The sequence below is a fragment of the Oreochromis aureus genome, linkage group 6 (genome assembly GCF_013358895.1).
Source record: "Oreochromis aureus strain Israel breed Guangdong linkage group 6, ZZ_aureus, whole genome shotgun sequence".
Classification (NCBI taxonomy): Eukaryota; Metazoa; Chordata; class Actinopteri; order Cichliformes; family Cichlidae; genus Oreochromis; species Oreochromis aureus.
In genome coordinates, this window is record NC_052947.1 from 41,682,399 (window position 1) to 41,705,671 (window position 23,273).

The window sequence follows — 23,273 nt, forward strand, 5'->3', positions numbered from 1 at the left end:
TCCCCTTTGGCAGCCAGACTGGTAACATTAAGGCTTTGACATCAGAGTCCTTTTCCTTCACAGGTTTGCGGCTTTCACTCGGATTCTTTGCAGGCGGTTTCTGATCAGCTCAGCCTGAGCACATCTGAAACAGATCGACACGAGAACAGCCGCAATACTAAAAATCATAGAAAACGCAGGACTTCACAAACTAAGGGGTTTATGGTACAGTGGCTTTGTCTATCTTTTATATACAGTCTTTGTCTGAACCAGCATTGGTTTCAGAGGATCAGACAGACGAGCTCACACTTTTCAGACTTCAGACTGCGGTGGAGAGACGGAGGTTTTAACTGGAGCAGAGACAGACAGATCTAAGCTCCACTTCTCCACCCGGAGCCAGAGCTCAGCTGCACGCCGCCTGCCGCATTTCAATTTGGGAATCCGGCTTTTTCAGACTTTTACATTAGTATGCTGATGAGATACGTCCACAGGCCAGCACACAGGATATCTACGCACTTTGCTTTAAATCACTCCAAGTCTTCATCGTCTTTTTACTGGTTATTTTTCTAAATACTTTTAAGCTTCCAGAAGTTTAATGTTGTGTTCAGCTGACAGCAGACCTGTGATCGCTGTGACTGCATCGGTGTCTGGGCCTCTCAGAGAAATCTAATCCTCACACCTGTTACACACAAAACAGCAGAACTGGAACTGAAGCTGCAGGCTGTGCTTCAAACTCATGACCACTGTGCTGACTGATACACCGCCTGTGTCTCCACCCACCTGTTTATCACGAGGCCACGCCCTCATAATGCAAAGCCTTAATACAGTTTAAATGGATAGAGTTGTTGCAAAGACTGAAGTCAGCCACAGAAACCAGAACGGATGTTTTCTGTAAACATGCCAGTTTCTCCTTTTGTCTACGAGTCCACAGGCACTGACTCACTTTTGGAGCTGCCCTCTAGTGGCCATTAGAGGAACTGCAGTTTCTCGCACTTACGTTACCGTGTGGTTGAGACGTTCAGCTCAGCTGGCCGTGAGTCACAGTATCCTTCACGCTATTGATCGAGCTGGTTTCAGTCAACAGAGACAGAAATGAATGAAATCCCCCACTTTCTCTTTGGCAGGTCAGATTTTCCACCACTAAAATATTATTAGACTGGAAAAGAATGAATTCCACATGGAGGATGTAATCCTGGCATGTGGAGCCCTCTCTGCTACTCCGTCCCGTCTGCCATGCACTCTTCAACAACATTTTTCATTTCAACATCACAGAATTGGTATCAAAGACTATCAGAAAATTAATTTTAACTACATGAACCTTTGTAAAAGTTTTCTGTGGTTTTCAGGCAGAGATCCAGTTTATCCATCCTTACACCTTCATAACAAAGATCATCCCGATTGGCTCTCGGGGGTTCATGGAAAAGGAAATGCAGATGTTCGTGCGCCTGTGTCTGAATAACCTCTCGTCCTTTGTCTCTACTGCTTATGCACGTCTTCGTGCCGCAGTATCTTGTACAGGACCCAGTAGAATATGTTGAAGAAGAGGAAGGCCAGGGGGAAGCCGGCCCTCGACACAGTGTCAATCTTTTTGGCTCGGTCGATGAACAGCTTCCTCATCTCCTCCGTGCTTTTACCCCCACTGGCTGCTGCAGGTGCATTCTGGGTAGCGTTCTGTGCCGTGGCTCCCGGCGTGTTCAGTGCACTCACGGCGTTGTTGGCGCTGGCCTTCGACTCCTTGCTGTTGCTCGGGGTGGAGGTCACGGCGGCAGCAGAGGTCAGCCTGCTCTCATGTGCCCCCCCTTCCTGTTAGAGAGACGAGGAGGAAGAGGAGGAGCAGGGGGAGGAAGGGGTAGGGGGTCACAGATTATTTGTGAGTCTGTTCACCGGTTTGACCTCTGAGCGAGGCACCACACCTGACTGAAGCACAAAAACGAAGACGCAAACAAATTCAGATTTCCTCGGGTTTGGTGCTCAGAGCTACTTTCTCTACATTCCTTTTTAAAACCTTCTGAAACTGACGTACAGAGAAACAACAGCTGTGAGGGGTTAAAGAGAAACCAGCAGTGCAACGAGTCATTAAGAGCTCGTTCTCACTAACAACAGGAAAACAAATAATATAACCTCAGAGTTTAAACTCTGCCCCCTGGTGGTGAAACTCAGCTGAGGGAATTACAAAAGGTATCTTTACACCTGCCGTGTGCTTTTGAATCATATTTTAGGCAGAAATGTGACCGATACTCAGCTGAGAAATGTTTGCATATGAGATAATAATAAGGATGAAGATGTTTTTGGGAGCCATTAATTCACAAAAATAAGCTAAAGATTAGTTTAGGTGTTACAGCTGCAGTTTCAGTTAAATGTGCAGAGATGTCAGTCATCAGTAAACAGCTGTATGTATCCAAACCTACCTGCCCTGTGTGAAAACTTTTGGAAAGCTTCCACTCCCAGGTCTGATCACTGCCAGACCTGCTGCCATCACTAAAATAGACGAAGACAAACTGAAGCAGGCTGAAAGATCTCAAACAGCAGCACATCACGCCAAGATCTCAAGAACCAGCTGAGGAGCAAAGTCAGTGACATCATCAGCCTGAGAGGGTCACAGAGACATTTCTAAGGCTGTGGGACTCCAGCGACCCACGGTGAGAGCCTGGAAAACCATCGACCACTCATCCAGGAGGTCACAGAAGAGCCCAGAACAACATCTGCAGACCTGCAGACTCACCTGGCTCAGATAAGGTCAGAGGTCATGACTCAACAATAAGAAAGAGGTGGGGCAAAGATGGGAGAGTCCAAGGAGAAACCACTGCTGACCAAGAAGATCACAAAGGCTCGTCTCACATCTGCCAACAAACATCTGGACGATAATATTCTGAGGGCTGACGAGACAGAAGCTGAACTTTCTGGAAGCTTTGAGTCACATCTGCATCAGACTAACAGCGTTTCATCCAGAGAACATCCCAGCAGCAGGCAGACACGGTGGTGGTCGTGTGACGGTCTGGGCTGCTCTGCTGTGACTCAGGGAACCATGCAGGAACCAGCAGCTCCACCTCTGATTGGCTCAAATGAACAAAATAAAGGTTCTGGAGCGTCCGAGTCAAAGTCTGGACTTGAACCAGACTCGGATGATTTGATGTGACCTTGAACAGCTGCTCATGCTGGAAACCCTCCAATGAGTCTAAAGACCAAAGCTCAGGTTACACTCAGGACAGGCAGGTCTGGATACCTTTGTTCCCTTAATGAATGACATCATCATTTAAAAACCAGTGATGTCAGTGTCTGTGCTGGCGTCCTGTGTTCTCCTGTTTTTGTTTGCTTTTGGACTCAGTTTGGATTTTTGTTATTTGGCTCACAGACTTCCTCCATCACAGCGATGAACCTGTCAGCTTACAGCATCCTCAGACTGTCCGCACAGTCAGGCAGCTCTGCGGACGCCCAGTGGAAGATAATGTCCCAGCCTCCAGCTGTTCATCATCACTGAGCGACCGTGTGTTTGTCTCTTATTTCTATAGTTCTGGACACAGTCAGACCGACACATACTCTGTAAGCTAAAGACATTTCTGAGCGCAGATAAGCTCAGCTGTACTATCTTAAGCTGAGATGTGCATTCTAAGCTAAACTGAAAGAAACAAGGCTAAACTAAAGTTTTACATGCTCACTCATACTGTCCTGATCCAAATGTGCACTCATCTGGAAATATGTCATTAAAAACCACTGAAACAGTCACAGCTCGTACACATCAGAGAACAAATCAAATACGTTTATATTTGTGTCACCATTTTACTCCTTTAACACATCCTGTCTTATTTATGAAGCTGCTATGTGAAAAGTGTCAGACTGATGGAGGAGGAGCTCATGCAAGAGAAACATGCGCACAGACACACACACACATGCAGTGTGGCATTACCCTGTGGTTGCTGGTGTAGATGTTGGTCATAGATCCGTACAGAGGGTCTGCCGCTTTGAGGCCGTTGTCAGTGTTAATACGACGAAGGGACTCGGCTAGCTCCTCTGGATCAACTGCACCTCCACTGATCTACCGACCGACAGCATGCACACCACACGTCAACAGAAAGCAAAAGGAAGAACAAAAGAAAAAGAAGTGCAGGCTGGGCCGCTCACCATTCAGTCAATGTTCAGCTGCTTGCACAGACTCACAAAGATGCACAGAAATGAACACTGATGAATCTGCATCAGACGCTGCTACACAAGCAGTCTGCAATAAACAAAGTTTGCTCGTGGCTTTGTGCTAAAATCGACCTTAAAATTATTTTTTGTGTTTTTTCAAAATTGTTTCCATGTGTTTTTTTTTTCAGTGTGTTCACATGAACCCTCTGACATGTAACAGTAAACCTAGTGTGTCTGCAGGTCTCTATTCACATTCCTGAAGCATTCAGAATCAGTCTTCAGACCCACAGGCTCAGCGTCCGTGCGTTCACAGTGTCAATGACACGTTTGTGTTGGCGAGTTGACTGAATGCTGATCTTCCAGCCCGCCGAGGTCGTGATCATGCACTGACCTCATGCTCATCCACAGTTTGGATGGCTGCAGAAACACACAATCATCACACTGATGCAGTTACAGCCATGCTGCGTCATGCACTGATACAGTGAGATGACTCAAACATGCAGAGCGAGAAGCACCGATTCCTCCACCACTTCCTCCTCCCTCTCCAGCCCAGTTCCAATCCGACCTGGCGCTCCACGCTGAGCGTTGTTCTCCGATGGAAGCTCAAATGTCAGATGGAAGTAATAAATCCATTTCTGACATGCTCCCACATATCTTTGTCTTTCTATAAATTCTAATAAGAATAAAAATAATGAATAAGCACATTTAAAACACGTGGACGAGTTTCCACAGAAACAAGCGAGATCTCGCAGTACTGCAAGTCTGTGTGTGCAGGATTATACGTGACACACATTTAAAGCTAATCCAAACTTTGATCCTGAAATCTTTCGAGGGATTTTTCCACCCTGGGATGGGTCAAAAGTATACTTATGACTTCTTTACAGATATATGAAAAATGTAAATAACAGAAGTTGAAAGAGATTTCTGTTCCAGAGAAAGTTTTCCTGGATGCAGCGAGTCAAAGCTTTCCTTAGTGATACTGAACTGTAAACATCAGACGAGGCTGAAAATTCCCACAATGAATGATTTGTGCTGCTGTCAGTGTTACCCTCAGCCTGGGCTCACTGGGTCACAGTGTTCAGTCTCAGCCTGGACAGCATGGACCTAAACTCCTCACAGTGAGCCGGATTGAAACTGGGCCTTTCTCACCTCGTGCCATTTCTGAGCCGAACGCTGCAATAACAACATGTCACCACACGGTGGCAGCCTCAGCCCAGAGCACATGAGTCACAGCGGTCCATCAGTCTGTGGATGCAGGTCACAAACTGTGTGTAGGTGTTCCTCACTCTGGATGGTGCTGCGTTCGCTGTGCTGTGCAGTGTGTGGGACGTTTCGGTACCTTGCTCTTATTCTTGTTGTGCCGTCTGAAGCGCAGCAGCTCTTTGTGTTGCCTCGACACAAAGTTAACGGCGGCGTACTCCAGCAGCGCAGAGAAGACGAAGAGGAGACACACGGCCATCCAGATATCGATGGCCTTCACATAAGAGACCTGTAAACACACACACACACATTCAGCAGGCTGGAGGCGCTCACCGTCTGTGGTGGGATTTAAGTTCACAGTGAGTCTCAAATGTAACTCCGACTGCACAGATGTTTCATTTTTCTGCAAAAATTATAGATTTTATTTCAGGGCTGCAGCTGATACGCTCAGCTGTGTGTGTGTGTGCGTGCACTGCTGTGTGTGCGTGCTGCTGTGACGCCCGTGGTGTCAAAAAATGTAACTGCCCTCCTTTATGAAACGATGACTTATTCAGACACATGTAACATACTGGAGTGCAAAGCTCTGTTAAGCACTGGAAACATGAGAAACCTCCTAACCTCCACACACACACACACACACACACACACACACACACACACATACACACACACACACACACACACACACACACACACACACACACACACACACACACACACACACACACACACACACACACACAGAGAGACACACACACACACACACAGATACACACACACACACACACACACACACACATACACATACAAACAAAGGCCAGGCCAAACAGCTGAGGTTTGTGTGTCTGTGTGTGTGTATCTGTGTGTGTGTGTGTGTGTATGTGTGTGTGTGTGTGTGTGTGTGTGTGTGTGTGTGTGTGTGTGTGTGTGTGTGTGTACAGTATGTGAGGGAGGGATGAGTGTGCTGATGAGTTAATAAGGCTTATGTAACGAGTGCTCCGTGTCTGATTTTTTCTCATGCATACATGATACCAGAACAGGACTGTGGGGCTTGTTCTCACTCACGCTCTGCCAGACGCATGATGTGTGGAATAAACAGACTTCGGTTTGTGCGTGCAAAACATCCGGTAAGATGGAGGAGAACAAAAACTCAGCAGCACATCACCATGGTAACATCTGCTGCAGACCTAACCTGGTCCAAAGCAAACTCCAGATGAGACATCAACATGTATAAACCCCTGTCCACTCGACCAATCACATCCCCCGAAAAAAACCAACAACATTGGTGGGTCACTGTGTGATCCCTGTGTCTGCAGCCTTTGTGTTTCTCAGCTTTACTAGTTTTCTCCATAATGGATGCAGGAGCTTTGTCTGGGATGGCTTTGGTGGAAGCTGCTCTGAATTGTGAGGTTTTACATCATGAACAGCTGAGTGTGCGCTTTTGTTTTTCTGGGCAGCACGGCAGCACTTTGGGAGGCGGCTGAAGCAGGTGTGTAGATGTTACTCTGCTGCAGAGCAGGTACACCTCCACAAATACCAACTGAAGTGCCTGTGCACGGTGACGTGGCTGCTCTGAAGGCTGAGCTGTGACTGTGTTTAATCAGACTGAATGGTAGAAGTAAAGAAATATGTTTGGAAGACGAAGGAGTCAGAACGACAGACAGACGGACAGTTTGAATAAATATTATTCTATTTTTTAACACTTGTTGGGATGAATTCCTGCCACGCTGGACAGGAACAAAACTCCAGGGCTTAAATGACCAAGTTTAATATCTCAGTGAATGAGATTGAAGAACACCTTCAGCAGGGCTGGACCATATCATACCATCTAAGGTAACACAGGTATACATGTGTAAATAATACAGTGTCATACAGCAGCAGAGGAGACGCTAAGAGCTGGTGATGACCAAAATGAAACAAATCACTGCACCGAGCATTACTCGCTGGCTCCACGAGACAAAGGTGGATTTAAGTTGCTGATGCAGCTCCGTGGAGGAAAAGCAGGACTTTCTCCTGAAGAGTGAGAGCTTCTTCTGTGCTAACGTTTGAATAGCTGCACTGTAACGCTGTGCTGCTGGCAGCTGGAATAGATTCACGCTGAATTAGGTAGCGTATCATCAGTGATGGTAATCATCATTTATTTACACATAAATGCTCCTGCCTGCAAGCTGACATCACCAAGAACATGCTTTTCTTTATCATCCATTTTATCATTATTGCAAATTTCCTCTAAATATTGTGATGAGGCTGTGTCACTCCCCCCGACCCTTCAGACGCCTGTGTCAACCAACCTAACGCTCCACGCTCCAAACACCAACCTAACTGCAGCCGAAACACAGGCAGGCTGAGCTTTTTATCCATGTGTAGGAAACCACCACCAACAAAAAGCTCGACGTGTATAGCCCCAAGAGAGCACTTAGATTCTCTAACCAACTGCTCTTAGTGCAACTAAGGCCCCGACGAAAGACTAGAGGGGACCGAGCTTTTGCAACTGCCGCACCCAAACTCTGCAGTAATCTTCCTGTCGATGTCCACGTGTCAGATTCCATTCAATCATTTAAATCACGCTTAAAAACTCACCTGTTCCATCTAGCCTTTGAAGCAAATTAGTTCGGACTTCCACCAGGTCTGCATTTGTGCCGTGTAACTGTAACTGTCACTGTAACGGTAACTATAACTGTTTTTTAACTGTTTTTGTTGCCGTTTGTTGTAATCTGCTTTGCTGCCTTGTGTGAAGCACTTTGATGGACACTGTCCTTTTTACATGTGCTATAATAATAAATATTGATTGATTAATTGAGAGTCTGTGATGGGAAGGAAAAAAATGTAATGTTGTCAACATGGACGGCTGACTCTGCAGGAACAAAGCGATGTAAGAAGGAGGGTTTAGTCTGTGTTTGTGTGTCTGTGTGAGAAACAAGAAGCGGCTGTGAGTTTGGGATACAGCATCGCCTCTGCTGGACACACAGCGGCGGCTAAGGACCGCCTACTGTGAACCGCATCATCATTACAGCCTCAGAACTGCGGCTCTGCGGTAGAGTATCACTTCCTGTTCCTGCTCAAACACAGTGGTGTTTCTGAGTAGCTTATCTGCTTAGCAATTTAATTAAAAACTTCTAAATACTTTCTTTCTTCATAGTATAATCTTCACGTGCTTCATCCGAAGCTCCCTTTCTGCATACTCACTGCCTAATTTATAGCCAAAGTATTCACTCACTGTCTCTACTGTTTCGCTAGCTTAGCTTAGCTCGTAGCTAAGCATGTTCCAATTTATTAAACCCCCCAAAATATGACTATCCAGAGTTGGGACCAGGAAGCAGAGTTGCAGTCTTACACGCCTCTCTGCAGCTTCTCTCCTCCTGCTACCCCCAAAACCCATCTCCATAGAGACTGTGTCAGCTCCCAAACAGACAAAAACAAACTAAAAACCAGCAACAAACAACTTAAACATAAAAATCACAAAGAAAGAACAATACAGTATCCACATCTGAACCAAAGAGTAAAACAGTGAAATGTGGATTATTAAATATTAGGTCTCTCTCCTCCAAGTCTCTGTTAGTACATGACTTAATAATTGATCAACAAATCAATTTACTCTGCCTTACAGAAACCTGGTTGCAGCAGGATGATTATGTTAGTTTAAATGAATCAACACCCCGAGTCATTCTAACTACCAGAAACCTCGAAGCACAGGCCGAGGGGCGGTGTGGCAGCAATTTTTCACACCAGCCTATTAATTAACGAAAGACCAAGACAGACTTTTAATTCATTTGAAAGCCTGATGCTTAGCCTCGTCCACCCCAGCTGTAAAACTCAGAAACCAGTCTTACTTGTTATCATCTATCGTCCACCTGGGCCTTACACAGAGTTTCTCTCTGATTTCTCAGACTTTTTATCTGATTTAGTGCTCAGCTCAGATAAAATAATTATTGTGGGTGATTTTAACATCCATGTAGATGCTAAAAATGACAGCCTCAACATGGCATTTAATCTGTTATTAGACTCAATTGGCTTCTCTCAAAATGTAAAAGAACCCACCCACCACTTTAATCACACTCTAGATCTTGTTTTAACATATGGCATAGAAACTGAACATTTAACAGTGTTTCCTGAAAACCCTCTGCTGTCTGATCATTTCCTGATAACATTTACATTTACAATAATTGATTAGACAGCAGTGGAGAGTAGACTTTATCACAGTAGATGTCTTTCTGAAAGTGCTGTAACTAAGTTTAAGAATATAATCCACCCACTGTTATCATCTTCAATGCCCTGTACCAACATAGAGCAGAGCAGCTATCTGAACGCTACTCCAACAGAGGTCGATTATCTTGTTAATAATTTTACCTCCTCACTACGCACGACTCTGGATACTGTAGCTCCTGTGAAAACTAAGGCCTCAAATCAGAAGTACCTGACTCCGTGGTATAATTCTCAAACACGTAGCCTAAAGCAGATAACTCGTAAACTGAGAGGAAATGGCGTGTCACAAATTTAGAGGATCATCATTTAGCCTGGAGAAATAGTTTGCTGCTTTATAAGAAAGCCCTCCATAAAGCCAGAACATCTTACTATTCGTCACTGATTGAAGACAATAAGAACAACCCCAGGTTTCTCTTCAGCACTGTAGCCAGGCTGACAAACAGTCAGAGCTCTACTGAGCCAACAATCCCTTTAACGTTAACTAGTAATGACTTCATGAACTTCTTCACAAATAAAATTTTTATCATTAGAGAAAAAATTACCAATAATCATCCCACAGATGTAATATTATCTACAGCTACTTTTAGTACCATCAATGTTAAGTTAGACTCTTTTTCTCCAATTGATCTTTCTGAGTTAACTTCAATAATTACTTCCTCCAAACCATCAACGTGTCTTTTAGACCCCATTCCTACAAAACTGCTCAAAGAAGTCCTGCCATTAATTAATTCTTCGATCTTAAATATGATCAACCTATCTCTAATAATCAGCTATGTACCACAGGCCTTCAAGGTGGCTGTAGTTAAACCTTTACTTAAAAAGCATCTCTAGACCCAGCTGTCTTAGCTAATTATAGGCCAATCTCCAACCTTCCTTTCATATCAAAAATCCTTGAAAGAGTAGTTGTCAAACAGCTAACAGATCATCTGCAGAGGAATGGCTTATTTGAAGAGTTTCAGTCAGGTTTCAGAGCTCATCACAGCACAGAAACAGCTTTAGTGAAGGTTACAAATGATCTTCTTATGGCCTCTGACAGTGGACTCATCTCTGTGCTTGTCCTGCTAGACCTCAGTGCTGCGTTCGATACTGTTGACCATAATATCCTATTAGAGCGATTAGAACATGCTGTAGGTATTACAGGAACTGCGCTGCAGTGGTTTGTATCATATCTATCTAATAGACTCCAATTTGTTCAAGTAAATGGAGAGTCCTCTTCACACACTAAGGTCAATTATGGAGTTCCACAGGGTTCGGTGCTAGGACCAATTCTGTTTACATTATACATGCTTCCCTTAGGCAGCATCATTAGAAGACATAGCATAAATTTTCACTGCTATGCAGATGACACGCAGCTCTATCTATCCATGAAGCCAGGTAACACACACCAATTAGTTAAACTGCAGGAATGTCTTAAAGACATAAAGACCTGGATGGCCGCTAACTTTCTGCTTCTTAATTCAGATCAAACTGAGGTTATTGTACTCGGCCCTGAAAATCTTAGAAATATGGTATCTAAGCAGATTCTTACTCTGGATGGCATTACCTTGGCCTCCAGTAACGCTGTGAGGAACCTTGGAGTCATTTTTGACCAGGACATGTCCTTCAATGCACATATTAAACAAATATGTAAGACTGCTTTCTTCCATTTGTGCAACATCTCTAAAATTAGAAATATCCTGTCTCAGAGTGATGCTGAAAAACTAGTTCATGCATTTATTACTTCCAGGCTGGACTACTGTAATTCACTATTATCAGGAAGTCCTAAAAACTCACTGAAAAGCCTTCAGCTGATCCAAAATGCTGCAGCAAGAGTCCTGACAGGGACTAGAAAGAGAGAGCATATTTCTCCTGTTTTGGCTTCCCTTCATTGGCTTCCTGTTAAATCCAGAATTGAATTCAAAATCCTGCTCCTCACATACAAGGTCTTAAATAATCAGGCCCCATCTTATCTTAATGACCTTGTAGTACCATATCACCCTATTAGAGCACTTCGCTCTCACACTGCAGGCCTACTTGTTGTTCCTAGAGTATTTAAAAGTAGAATGGGAGGCAGAGCCTTCAGTTTTCAGGCCCCTCTTCTGTGGAACCAGCTTCCAGTTTGGATTCAGGAGACAGACACTATCTCTACTTTCAAGATTAGGCTTCAAACTTTCCTTTTGCTAAAGCATATAGTTAGGGCTGGACCAGGTGACCCTGAATCCTCCCTTAGTTATGCTGCAATAGACGTAGGCTGCCGGGGATTCCCATGATGCACTGAGGGTTTCTTATTCACTCACTATGTGTTAATAGACCTCTCTGCATCGAATCATATCTGTTATTAATCTCTGTCTCTCTTCCACAGCATGTCTTTATCCTGTCTTCCTTCTCTCACCCCAACCAATCACAGCAGATGGCCCCGCCCCTCCCTGAGCCTGGTTCTGCCGGACGTTTCTTCCTGTTAAAAGGGAGTTTTTCCTTCCCACTGTCGCCAAAGTGCTTGCTCATAGGGGGTCATATGATTGTTGGGTTTTTCTCTGTACAATATAAAGCGCCTTGAGGTGACTTTTGTTGTGATTTGGCGCTGTATAAATAAAATTGAATTGAATTGAATAGAACGAACAACATGTCGCGCTAATATTATCCTTCCTCTACATGTAACAACAGTCCTCACAGTGTGTGCAGCGTGAGGCCTTTTACACACACACACACACACACACACACACACACACACACACACACACACACACACACACACACACACACACACACACACACACCTTAGGCAGTGAGGTCCTGGAGCCTGAGCTCTGCGTCGTCATGGTGAGGACGGTGGTGATGCCCAGGGCCACGCGGGCCGGTGCGGCGTCCATGTTGATCCAGAAGGAGACCCAGGACAGGATGACGATGAGCAGGGAGGGGATGTACATCTGGATCAGGTAGTAGCCCATCTGACGCTCCAGGTGGAAGCGCACCTCGATGCAGGTGAATTTTCCTGCGACAAAGTAGCGACAGTCACAAACCTGCAGACAGGACTCAGGGCAAGAAAACTGCAGCACCAGCTTTGGCATGAGTGACGGGGCCGAGAGGATACTCCCACCTCGTAGTCGACTCGTTAGCACCATGGCTACTTCACCTGTCCCTCCTGCACTTTCCTGCTCATCGTGTCAAATATTTAGTTACTCCTCGGCCTCCTTTAGCAGTAATGATACTTGTAATATATGTGTCCCTGGGGCTTCTGTTTAAGACACCACAGACCTGCTCATGTGTCTAACCGCTTTTACCCACTTGGCGACACACCCGCCGGGGTTCAAACTCTGATTCTGTGAGATTCTGTTCTGCCTAAACAATGTGGGACTCTGTAGTTTTCTCTGGTCCCCTCCCCAATCAGACCAGGAGTGACATGTTTAGCCGCATGTTCTCCTTAAATTGCTGGCTGTCTGAGTGGTGTCCCAGAAACGATGTGGGCTTCATAGATAATTGGCAAACCTTCTGGAGGAAACCTGGTCTTGTTAGGAGAGACGGCATCCATCCCACTTTGGATGGAGCAGCTCTCATTTCTAGAAATATGGACCAATTTATTAAACCCCCCAAAATATGACTATCCAGAGTTGGGACCAGGAAGCAGAGTTGCAGTCTTACACGCCTCTCTGCAGCTTCTCTCCTCCTGCTACCCCCAAAACCCATCTCCATAGAGACTGTGTCAGCTCCCAAACAGACAAAAACAAACTAAAACCAGCAACAAACAACTTAAACATAAAAATCACAAAGAAAGAACAATACAGTATCCACATCTGAACCAAAGAGTAAAACAGTGAAATGTGGATTATTAAATATTAGGTCTCTCTCCTCCAAGTCTCTGTTAGTACATGACTTAATAATTGATCAACAAATCGATTTACTTGATTAACGTGCACTTCGCTCTCACTCTGCAGGCTTACTTGTTGTTCCTAGAGTGTTTAAAAGTAGAATGGGAGGCAGAGCCTTCAGTTTTCAGGCCCCTCTTCTGTGGAACCAGCTTCCAGTTTGGATTCAGGAGACAGACACTATCTCTACTTTCAAGATTAGGCTTCAAACTTTCCTTTTTGCTAAAGCATATAGTTAGGGCTGGACCAGGTGACCCTGAATCCTCCCTTAGTTATGCTGCAATAGGTGTAGACTGCCGGGGATTCCCATGATGCACTGGGTGTTTCTTCTTCACTCAGTCTGTGTTAATAGACCTCTCTGCATTGAATCATATCTGTTATTAATCTCTGTCTCTCTTCCACAGCATGTCTTTATCCTGTCTTCCTTCTCTCACCCCAACCAATCACAGCAGATGGCCCCGCCCCTCCCTGAGCCTGGTTCTGCCGGACGTTTCTTCCTGTTAAAAGGGAGTTTTTCCTTCCCACTGTCGCCAAAGTGCTTGCTCATAGGGGGTCATATGATTGTTGGGTTTTTCTTCTGTATATTATTGTACGATTTACTGTACAATATAAAGTGCCTTGAGGCGACTTCTGTTGTGATTTGGCGCTGTGTAAATAAAGTTGAGTGGAACTGAACTCGTACAGCAAACTTCCAAATTTTGGTCCCCACAAACATTTGTGAACATGGTACACACACACACGCACACACCACGTCCATGTTTGGTCAGGACCTCCTGGGTCAGTCGGTTTGCTTCTCCCTCACTTTGTTTTTCCTCGACTCGATCCTTGGAGCACAAACGTGACAGATGAAACGTGGCAACCGTTTCAGCCTGTGTGCATCTTACCTGCATCCTGATGCTTACGGCAGTGCGTGCGTGTGTGTGTGAGTGTGTGTGTGAGTGTGTGTGTGTTACCTGTGTTGTAGTGCTTGGTGCAGTATCGGAGGTCTGATTCATCTTTGAGGATGAACTGTGGGAGCGTGAGGCCCTCGGCCACTTGAACAGGTCCGTTCTCCTGCCACTCAAAGATCAGGTCGTTCATGGTGTAACCGACTGAAACACAAAATTAATGAGAGACAATAGATTTAAAAAAGGCCACAGAGCACAAGTCTGTGTCAGATATAGTAGTGAGAAGTTTGTTCATCATTTGTTCAGATTGTGTAGATTTGTGTTCGCACTCTTGTGTCTGTGGACTGTTGGTGTTTCAGGGCAGCAGACGCGTTTTCCTTCCTCGTGGGGCCTGCACTACAGCGGATGCTGAACACACCCAAGGTCTCCATTTATGCAGCTTCAGTGCTTTTAATGTTTTTATTGTTTTTAATGTGCATCTCTGTCTGTATCAGCGTCGTTTCCCTCCTGTGGTCTTCGGTCTCTGTTTCAGCATCACTGTGTTTTTGGTTATTTCCTGTTTTATTTTGAAGGTGACTTTTCTCTCATGTCTTGTTCTGATTTTTCCCTCCTTTGTGTTCGTCTGTTGTGTTTTCACCTGTGTTGTCTCACCGGTGCCCTCATCCCAGCTGTGTCTCACTCTACATGGTAACTGGCCTGGTTCTGGCTCTATACAACATGCCTCATTCACACGAGCACAATTTGTAAATCTCAGATTTTATTCACAACCCAACTGAAAACATCAAATGTTTAACGTGAAAAAACTATGAGCTCATTTTGAGTTTGAGGGCAGCAACGCGTCTCTAAAAAGTTGGCAGGGGTGCAACAAGAAGCTGGAAAAGTAGATCAGACTAGAAAGAAAAAGCTGGAGGAACATTGAGCTTCTAATCAGGCTGTCAGCAGGTCAGTCACATGATCGTGTATAAAAAGAGCGTCTCAGAGAGCCAGAGGTTCTCAGAGTTCAACATCCTCTAAGGAAACGGTCAGATTTTCAGAATGATGCACCTCACTGTGAACGTCTCATCATCATATAGAGGAATCTCTGTGCGCAGGTTAAAGCTCCATCAAGCAGAGAAGAAGCCAGATGTGACCGGCGCCGTCTCCTCTGGACTCCTTTAAAACTGATCTGAGGTCAGACCCATCCAAACATGGACGCCACATCCTCGGACTGAAGACGAGAGCATCCAGCTCATTATCAGCGCTCAGGTCAACGCCTGCAGCTCTGATGTTTCGGGGGTGCCTGTGGGACTCACAGCTGGCACATCGGGATACCAATAAAAGGAGAAAGCAGAGCGAGGACTGCTGAGCTGTGAAAGTCCAGCAGCTGCTCTCCTCAGCTCACAGACTGATGTTCGAGGACGACGTTTGCAGATCACTGCAGCCTGGTTTTGTTAGTTTTCCCATTTTTAGGACTCATCTCATTGGTGGGTCCCGTCCTCAGCACACAGGACACTGGATGTTTTTAGACAGAGCTCACGGCCAAACGCGCCACCAGCACAGATATCACCACACACATCAGAGAGGCACGAAAACGCGCCCGAGGACAGGCCAGAGATGGCTGGATGATGCAGGAGGCTTGATGTTAATGCAAACAGATGCCGGGATAATATTCTTGTTTTCACACATGCGTCTTATATTCAGCTTTCAATGGCCTCGCTTCTTCTGTGTCCGGGTGACAGCAGAGGGAGAGCGGAAGCTACGTATGAATGCGTGCAGTCGGAGCGCTGCGGGGCTCTTCGGCGAGCGCAGGAAGCAGCTGGTACGTGCTGGTGCAAGCCTGCAGCCATGCACAGAAAGAATGAGTTCATCCTGCTTCTTAAGCTTCAGCTGAAAGTGCGTGAAGAGTGTATGCATGTTAAAAAAGAGAGAAACAGAGGAGAGCCCGCCTGCAGCCTTCCACACGAGCGTCTGTGCTCGGCTCGGGATGCTTTTAAATCTTACGACGGCCTCCGGTGGCAGTGGCGCCGTGACTGTCGACTCGCTGCACTTACGAGCTCGGCTGGTCCCGGACGCGACCTGAACAGGGTCAGGCTGCAACACAGCCTCCAATTATGTTTCATGGAACGAGACAAATAAACGTGGACTGAGGACTTTCTGTCCTCGAACACGGACCACGTCATGACTCACTTCCTCTGCATGTTAGTATGTCCTAATGTGTCCTTATGTTTCCTGTGTGTGTGTGTGTGTGTGTGTGTGTGTGTGTGTATGTGGGTCAGAGAGGACCGAAACTACCAGTGAAGATGAATAAGCTCTTCGAGGGCTCCGTCCCTGAGGCCAGGCCTCTGATTGGGCAGACGATGGATTCGTCATCATAACTGTATCAACATCATTAAACACGACTGCTTCCTTAAAAAGATATGCTGCTAAATTATGTTCCCATGGAGGGAGAGGGGGACCTGCACTAAAAATACTTCAGGATGGATAAATCTCATCTGCATTCAGTTTTCTTGAGGATCATCCGCACGACATCAACAGATTTTGAAACCATGGTATTGTTTGCAGCACGGACTTCCTGCGTGTGCAGGCAGCGCATGTCTGAACAGAAGCAGCGTGCTAAATATTCAGAGTCACGCACCGAGCCTCTGTGGGCGCGGAGACGGATCGGAGCAGACGTATTGCCGGGATATGGAATATACATGTTCACACGGAGCAGAAACACGAGAGGCCGGCGCAGATATGCTGCATAATAAAGCGTGTGGGGGGCGCACGAGCCTGCTGCTGCATGTTGAAGCACACAGCATTAACCCGAGGAACTTCACTCTCCGTTACAGAAGTCTTAATCCACACTCGGGCTGCTTTTATCTGTCTGTGAGGAGGGGGGGAGATTTAAACGACATCTACAAGGATCTGTGGTTTGATCTCATTCTGAGCCTCGCTGGGAATGATTCCTGCTGTAATTAGCTCCTGTTTATCTCTGTATTCACAGCTGCCAAGAGCCGCGGCCTCTGAAGCATCTCCCTTCAGCTGGTCAGAAAGTTTAGTTGATGCAGCCGCAGCACACGTCTGCTTCAGAATCAATGCGACGGCCGACAGGAGAGCAGACCCTGCGAACAGCTCCCCAAATGGCTCTTTAAATGTCAGCTGCATTTTGGCTCATGGTCCATTTAAGGTGGACTGTGACCAAGTAGAAACCCATCCTGTGACCTGACTCAGAGGAAATCACGTGTGTCCACTGGACTGAGGATGAGGGAACCATCTGGCTTACTGTCAGTTCAAAGATGGTCCCCCTGATGGTAAAGAGGGAGGGGTGCAGTAGTCCACATGGCAGGGGTAACTTGTTCATCCATGGAGCAAACAGGCTCTTTAAATGTCAGCTGCATTTTGGCACATGGTCTCCAAAAAAGCGATCTGTTAGTGTTTTCCTGTATTCATGTACGGATTCATCTCACACTGAGGAAACTGGCCCCAAAATGTGTCGCGAGTTCAGAACTTGTTCTGTGGATCTGTGAGGGTTGGTGTGACACAGGAGGATGCTGGGATAGAGCGATGGAGGCAGATGAAGAAGAAGCATCTCTGTGTATGAATGAACACACGTGTGGCAGAATGACACGGCTTGTCAGCTGCTGTTTGGCTGTTGATGTGACGACGAGGACTCTGTTTTCCCAGGTGTACCTGAAGGTGTCGCGGTGACAGCTGAAACAATGAGCTTGATTTGGAGCAGCTGAGTCAAACCAAAAATTTTGGAGCTGAAAAGAGCTTCTTTGTAATTAAGAACGGGGCTCTGTGGGTCACAGTCCTAATGAAAGGTGTTTTCTTAACCCTTTAAACCAGGGGTGTCCAACTGCAGGCCTCGAGGACCAGTGTCCTGCAGGTTTTAGATGTGTTTAGCCATGTAAATCAGCTAAACACAGCTGATTTACATGGCTAAATGACCTCCTTAACATGTCCTGAAGTTCTCCAGAGGCCTGGGAATGCACTAATCATGTGATTCAGGTGTGCTGACACAGGGTGAGATCTAAAACCTGCAGGACACCGGCCCTCGAGGCCTGGAGTTGCCCACCCCTGCTTTAAACCCTTGCCATCACCGGTGACGGGTTAGGGTTTAAAGGGTTAAAGAGACACTGTACATCGTTCATCCTGAAAGTACTGCGAGTGTGTACAGTCATGCAGTACTTACAGCTCTCCAGCTGCATGATGCACGTCTGAACATCCATCGGGAAGTTTTTTAGATCCATGGGACACGACAGAGTTAACGTTAGCCTGAAAAAAAAGAGAGGAGCCACTGAAGGCCGGGACCGTGGCTTCAAAGTCACACACATCGTAATGTACCAACATCTCAGTTTATATCAATGTGCCACCTGCACTGTGGGAACCAGGAGGATACCCGATAATATCAGACTTTATACATCAAAATATTCAGAAACGAGCTCACAGTCAAGCTGACAAACTTACAGAACCACTGTCAGCATCTAATGTTTAAATCCTGAAGCCTGGGGGCCGGCACATGAAGACCTTCTCTCTTTGACTCATGAAGAACATAAAAAGTTCAACTAAACCCAAAAATGAAGAATAAATCTTTAATCTTAGCTCATATTATAACATTTACAAGTCAGATTAGTCAAATGACTAAATGCTGTCCAGTAAACGCGACAAGCTTGAGTGAGGACGTGTGGCGAGGCAGCAGCGAGCTCAAATCAGAACATGTCTGAAAATCAGCTCAGGCGTCTTTGATTTGCCTAAAAATGCTCCAAAGTTTGGACCTGTTCATTGACTAACCTGTAAAGCACTTTGGTCAGCTTGCTTTTAAACGTACTGTAGAAATAAAACTGACAAACTGACAGTTACTGTAAAATGTTACTTTTACATATCAAAGACTTACATTTAGCACCATGAAGTCTGAGGCAATGGACTTAAATCCAACAACAGGAAGACATTCTAAACATTTTTATATCAGTGACCTGATTAAATAGACACGACTGAAGACGTGCATATATTCATTCTGCAGATGCGTCTTCCTCGGTATCTCAGAGTTCGCTGTGTGCCTCTGGCTATGAAAGCATGTATGCATGTATATACACTGCACGCGGCTCCTTGGTTTCACGCATAAAGGAGCTTGTACCTTCAAATTACAGGGAATAAACAGAGGTCAGAGTCACATGACTCTGTGTGTCACAAAGGTTTTTCTTAACCGTGCTGCTGCTCACCTTATAGAGTACAACACGTTGCCATTCTTAAATATCCTGAGCAGTTTGTTGTCTGTGGTGACTTCGTGGAAGTGGGCTCCCTTCTCGTTGGCGAAGAACAGATCTGGTTTCCATATGGAGTCTAACATAGAGGGATCCAGGTCCAGAGAGTCATCGGGGTATTCGGAATACGCCAGCCTGGGATCATTCCACTGCTGACGGAGGAAGATGTTCACTCGGTAGTCCTGCAGACACACAACATAACACGAATAAGTCACACATAGAGAAGCACATACACTAATGTCCCACATGCTGTTGTTTTTTTACACATGGGACTGTCAAAAATGTGAAAATAAATAACCACAGAAATCATTTACACGAGAACAAGAGGAGAAACTATACGGTTGTCCCTCGTGACCATGTGGAAAACCATCCTGTGGCCTGACTGACTGGAAATCAAGGATACCACATTCTCCAGACTGACGAGGTGGCGACCATCCAGTTTGTTACCAGGTCAAAGATAATGAGGAGGACATTAGTCCACGTCCACGAAGCCCATCAAAGCTCTACAGGCAGCTGATGGTATCTTTTTTCAGCGAGAAACTCAAATCCAACAGCGAGTGAGTCTGTAGAGTGTAAACTAGCCTGCAGTGCAGACCTTTCACACACTGAAGTGTTAGGGAATGAAAAACACGACAAAGGAGGCCCTGCATATTGTTGCACATTTCCCCTGACACACAGATATGCATGCTCGTGTTGTCTGAACAGGACAAGTTCCCTGAACATGTTCCCACAGGGCAAATATAAAATGAGCTACGTGTCGTTTCCCAGAGCTCCTGGAACCTGATTCGTATAACCAATCACTGAACCCGTGTCATATTTTTATCCTGACTGAAAGGCTTGAGGTGTATACAGATGAGACAGAGGCCTCTAAATCATTTTGAGACCTGTGCATCAGCTGTGCTGGCGCATAGCGTGATGCAAACATGTCAGTGAACACACGTGTTCATGCACAGGCACGCCTTATAGGCGGCTGACGCCTCGTTACTCCCATCAGTATATGCAGGCATGAACGTGCAGCAACCTGACCGCAAATCAGCCTTGAAGTTTCCTCGAGGTGACTCATTTCTTACAGTTCAGTTGCACCAAAACAGCAGCAGCAGCAGCAAGTTATATGTTTAATGCTTTGGACAGGAAGTAGCGTTGCCCTGTTTGCTGCTGTCAAGACTCAGAGATGATAGTTTGAGTGACTACAGGGGCCACAGCGTGGTTCACAGTGTGTTTGTACAGATAGATGTAAATCAGGTCCTGGAAGATTTTAAAAGGAATCCCACAAGGCTCAGTTTTAGGCCCTGTTATATTTTCATGTCTGCAACTAAAGTGCACCTTTATACAGATGCCACCACACTCGACTCGGCTCGAGCCAGCCGACATAGAGATAGATAGAAAGTAAACCTTGAGAGACCTCCTGGTTAAATAAAGATAAAAGAAGTAAACGTAAATCAAAAATGGTTTGAAGGAAGGGTACAAAGAATGGGCAAATTCATCAACTCAAACCATCACATCCTTTAATTTGTGACTTACAAACCCTTATATGACATCCTGTTAATCTTCCAGAGACATCTGATCACAGCAGGGATGCCATGGAAGCATTACAAATATATAAGATAACTAATTCATTATCAACAACCATATTTCTTGGGTTGGGTATCAGCGCCAACAACGATCACATCAGGCAATATAAAAGAAGGAGCAGGGGTGGATGTGGGTCACAAAGTGGCTTGCAGGTAGGTGTGCAGCAGCTTTGGAGAGGCTAAAGCAGTTTGGTCTATCTGATATCCTCGTGTCAGTGTTGTTTATGCACCAACATTGGATCTGACCAATCACAGTAGCAGTGTGGTGATGTCATAGTTTTGTGACTTGGAAAAAACCCTGCAGATATCCACTCCGGAAAAAAATTCTAAAAAGAGTGTAGTTAGGGTGTGACTGTGTTTCCATGTCCCAGAACTATGGCATCACTACAGTGTGATTGGTCACTTTAACCTGGACCAACATCAGTGATGATGATCCAGGAACAACCCCAACACGATGCTATCAGATCGAGCAGTGTGTCCTATGTAAGGTTAGCAAACTGAATGTGGGATTCAGCTGAGCTGGCACTCTGATCAGCTGATCTCCCAGGATAACAGCTAGAGACCCCACGGGGGATTCTGTATGACTCACCAGTATCCTTCCTCTTTTCCTAAGGACGCAGTTTAGTGAAGGAACCAGCTCCATTTGTCTGTTTGAGGATTTTTTGGAAGGTTTAAAGCACAGCCATCTGCAGGAAACACGAGTGTTTGGTCCCTCGATGGTGAAGCGAGCGCCCCGATGACGCTATTACTCCACTCCACGACAGCTCCATAGAAAATTCCCAGAATGCACTGTAAAAGGCAGTGAGCATCACCGCTCGCTGTGCTCACTGAGTGGAAGTGACATCACTGCTCTTCCACTTCAGCAGAGCTCGGGTAGAGCTGGAGTCGCCGTGCAGAGAGCGCACCTGTGGCTGATGAAACTAACTCAAACAGCGTTGATGTTTCTGAACGCACTGTTTTTGTTTCACGAGCTGCGACTTCTCCTCTGACGTGTCGCAGGGCCCAAACCCACAACAGCCCTGCCACAACTTCAGCTTAGACATTTCAGATTGTTGTGTAGCCTACTGATATACAACAGGAGGGGAAGGTGTTAGGAACACCTAAGTGAAACGCAGATCAGACCCCCCGCTGTAGGAGAGCAGAGTAAAAAGGTGGATAAGAGTGGAACGAGGGCAGAGCTGTTTGGATATTACATTTCACAGGTGACTTCTGCACCGCTGCGTCACATTTGCAGTTGTTGGAGAGTGAACGTCATGATCGCGGCTCCCAGAGAGTCATGTTGCAGATTCATCGGTGTCTCAGCGCTCACTGACGCAGGACTCAGGAAATACTATTCACTGTGCAGCGATGCAGTGGCTGACCCGGGGCGATCCTGCACGCTCTCACACTCCTGATCTCTGCTGGCAGCCAGAGTGTCCTGCATCTATTCAGCTATCAATTAGTTTAGCTTTCACAGTATTTGCACCATGGATGAAACACAGAATCTTTCTTTTCATAGTCCTGTTTCAAAATCCTTCCCGGTGCACACTTGCCCCATGCTTTAAGTATTTACTGCAGTCTAATGTAGAAGAGTGGAAGGTAAACAAATGCAACACATTAGTTTGAATTGGCATTTTTTAACATGCTTCAAAATGGATCAAATAAAGAGCAGTAGTAGTATAAGTCCGCCGTAAATGTGTCAGTTGTTGTCACGAACCACAGGAAAATTCCCCGAGGACGTCGTTCTCATCGCATCTTTAAACTCACTGCTTTGGTTTCACTGAAACGTGCAAACATGGAAATGCAGCAAATTGGGCAAAAGCAGCATGTGTCCAACTCTAATGAGCTGTAAAGTGAATGTTTGGTGTGAACACCTTTATCCTTCAGCACAGACTGAACCCTGAGTATCTCCAGGAAAAGTTCTCCAGGCTTCTTGAAGGACATGCAAAGCATTTCTTTAAGTGTTCCTGCCTTTAGCACTGCTGCTCCAGCACCACCTCTGGTCCCTGAGCTCCGCCCACAATCCTGTCTTCAGATATTTAAGAAATGTGGTGCGATCGGCTAATTACTCAAACATTTTAAAATAATCCTGTACAAGTTTAAAAGGACAAAGGACATGTGCTCACTCTGTCCACGCAGTAATCTGTCTGTGACAGCAGGGAGCTGCTCTGAGTGAAATCCTCACCTGACCAAAAGGTAACAGAAACTACCTCCACCTCTGCAGCCAGCATACCCACTGGAAACGCATGCTTTAGATGAGCT

The 23,273-nt window shown here is 45.7% G+C and overlaps 1 protein-coding gene across 1 annotated transcript in view; it reads right to left on the reverse strand.

Moving 5' to 3' along the window:
* Positions 1-1,264: 1,264 nt before the first annotated feature.
* The window catches only part of glra3 (glycine receptor, alpha 3), a 52,109-nt gene continuing 30,100 nt past the window's right edge, over positions 1,265-23,273 (reverse strand). The window contains exons 4-9 of the mRNA XM_031745437.2: positions 19,420-19,643; positions 18,393-18,475; positions 14,303-14,440; positions 12,264-12,478; positions 5,444-5,593; positions 1,265-1,782 (exon numbers count right to left, since the gene is read on the reverse strand). Of these exons, the coding sequence (XP_031601297.1) occupies positions 1,456-1,782; positions 5,444-5,593; positions 12,264-12,478; positions 14,303-14,440; positions 18,393-18,475; positions 19,420-19,643 (1,137 nt within the window). The 3' untranslated portion in view covers positions 1,265-1,455. The remainder of the gene's footprint in view (positions 1,783-5,443; positions 5,594-12,263; positions 12,479-14,302; positions 14,441-18,392; positions 18,476-19,419; positions 19,644-23,273) is intronic.